Here is a 2,500-nt window from a genome sequence, read left to right on the forward strand (position 1 = left end):
TAAAAAACGTCTCTGAAAGATATCACTTTATTAGCCAGGTACCATCCCCCCCCCACCCCCGTCAGGGAAGGGAACAGGGCTCTTAATCCCACAGACCCCAGTGCATTTACATAACCATGGGAGCCATGTTGGAAAGATGATATCCTGGCATAATTTAATTTCTCCTTGGCACAGCGACAAAGCGAGTACAAAACACGCAGAGTGAAAGCGAAATGCAGAGACTCTCATTGCCATTCAAATGCATAATCATCTGATGAAACTGTTGTCAGAGCCCATGACAGCACCGTAACCTCGATTTGAGTCAGCATGCTTTATATATGATACAAATGATGGCACTGGCTGAAAGTGCTTTTGAAGTCTCTGAGTGTTGTCCCCAGGGTATAACTGCTCAGTGCGGATGTGTAATGAGTTCAGCCTGATCGGCTTTTTGAAACGGTACGATTCTGTGAGCTGTGACTTTAATAGGTTTCATTTAAGATGAAACCCCCACCTGCTGACTTCCCGAGATTTGGCTAAAGCCCCTCGTGGAGGTCAAAGTGGCTCGATGAAATCAAATCAGCCGGTGTCGTGCAGAGCTGAAATACGAGCTTGCCCGTGGCTAAATTAAAGCAGTTGGACACCAGGACTCAACTAATCAGGGAAATACGGGCTAACCTGTTTTTCCATCGTTCTTGATGGTCGTCGAGGTTGGCGTCTTGAGCTCCCATCCCTCCAGCTGCAAGTTCTGGAACTCCAGCTTGACCTGGGCAAAGTCCTCGTCGATGTCGATGGGCGACTGCCTCGCCGTGTTGCAGGAGGGGTATTTCTTGGGCCAGTTCTGTTGGTTTAGAGTGCCTGGAACAAAACAGCAAACGCAGACACCATAGAGACCATAGTGGTTATGCCCAAGTTACCCCGAGTTACCCCTGGAATCTGAAATCTACAAGCCAATTTTAGTGCACTGCATTCATTTTTTATGTTAGATCAGTAGAAAATTAATTTTGAAAAGATCCAAAGTTGTTTTGAAATACAAACGCCATTATATCTGACTCCTCACAGTTCTTAACATTCATAACAGTTAAAATGTCGAAGCCTTTGTGACATAAACAATATGCTAGAATAACCCATCAATCATCATCAAGTGCACAAAACACAGTGACACAATGTACAAGGCCACACAGAGAGACAGAGAGAGAGAGCGAGAGAGAGAGAGAAAGAGAGAAAGAAGAGAGAGAGATGTCCTCCTGAGAGCTGAGCAGATGATGGCCTTATGGGCAGATGGCAGAGGGTCACACATGGCATGCAAACACTCCCTCCCTTCACGCACACGCTCACACACAGTATATAATTCCTGACATAACAATGTGTCTTCAGGGGCTGCATCTTTATCCGCAAAAACTCATCCGCGCTACATGCTATTCAACACTATCTATTGTATTATGGCCATTACCATATCAATGGCTCCATGCAGTGCAGGGTCTATGAGGACTTCATAAACACCTCATTCATTGTGTCATTATGCTCTTGACTCACAGAGCCAGACATTATGGCCTGACCTTAATGAGGCACAGTAGTCACTGCCCATTAAGACTACTGTCTTAGTTAACGGTGCAGCAGTCTGGATTAGATATGACTGGAACTCCTAAAGATGATTTGTAGTGAATAATTAAAGGCTAATTAGCGAAGCAATCTACCAAGAGGATACACATATTTCATTGGTCTCTGGTGGGGATGTGACAAGCCTGCAGCAAATTGCTGCCACCAATCTATAATGTCAGCTGATTTTGGTTCATGTTTCATGTGGTTTATTTAAACACAAAATATCGAAATTGAATGTAGATGCAGGGTAGGATTCTGCAATAGCATGTTAATGATAATTATTCCACTGCTTGGTTGAATTTCCCATTGTCCCATTGATGCTCCCATCCGAGCTGTAAAATGATAAATAAACCATTTTTGCCTGATTTATTTAGTGTTTATCACTAATCCATGGCTGTGGTGGACTGAGTGTCGATGTGCTTTTCCCTGCCTCTCTCTCCATCTCTGCCAGGTTGGCAGCCCTGTTGGGGTGAGGTGGTGGGGGAGGGGGAGGTCACCCACTCCAAAGGCACATCTGGCTCCTGCGGTGCGACATGAAAGCGATGACATGGCAGTCAGAACCACGCAAACGTGGCGCTGCTATGGCAACGACAGGGCCGGAGTAGCTGGCGACGGAGAGTCGGGGGTAGATTTCTCTCTCCGTTTCATGCTGGCCGAAACTAACAACTGTCAAATCAGATTCATCAATATGATTGGGTGATACAAGGTGCAGTCACAAAGTAATTTCCTGTAAAGGATTAACTTTTAAAAGGGTAGCCTACTTTTAAAGGATTAAAGTATCAATCAATCAATCAATCAATCAATCAATCAATCAGTCAATGACATGATGGTTGACTTCAATCTTATGGGGATTGGTCTTGGGTCTTTGGGGTCATGTAGAAAAGGATTGAGTGCAGCAAGATGAAGACCCTACATCTCCCTC

At 44.8% G+C, this 2,500-nt stretch overlaps 1 protein-coding gene across 1 annotated transcript in view; it reads right to left on the reverse strand.

The window, feature by feature from the left end:
• ptprz1b (protein tyrosine phosphatase receptor type Z1b) overlaps nt 1–2,500 on the reverse strand; it is a 36,668-nt gene that overhangs the window by 20,880 nt on the left and 13,288 nt on the right. The window contains exon 3 of the mRNA XM_076297221.1: nt 655–834. Coding sequence (XP_076153336.1) covers nt 655–834 — 180 coding nt within the window. The remainder of the gene's footprint in view (nt 1–654; nt 835–2,500) is intronic.

Source organism: Alosa pseudoharengus, unplaced genomic scaffold, assembly GCF_046254945.1.
Source record: "Alosa pseudoharengus isolate Yale_2024_CS ecotype anadromous, Long Island Sound unplaced genomic scaffold, YU_APseudo_1.1 YU_APseudo_1.1_scf_20, whole genome shotgun sequence".
Lineage (NCBI taxonomy): Eukaryota > Metazoa > Chordata > Actinopteri > Clupeiformes > Clupeidae > Alosa > Alosa pseudoharengus.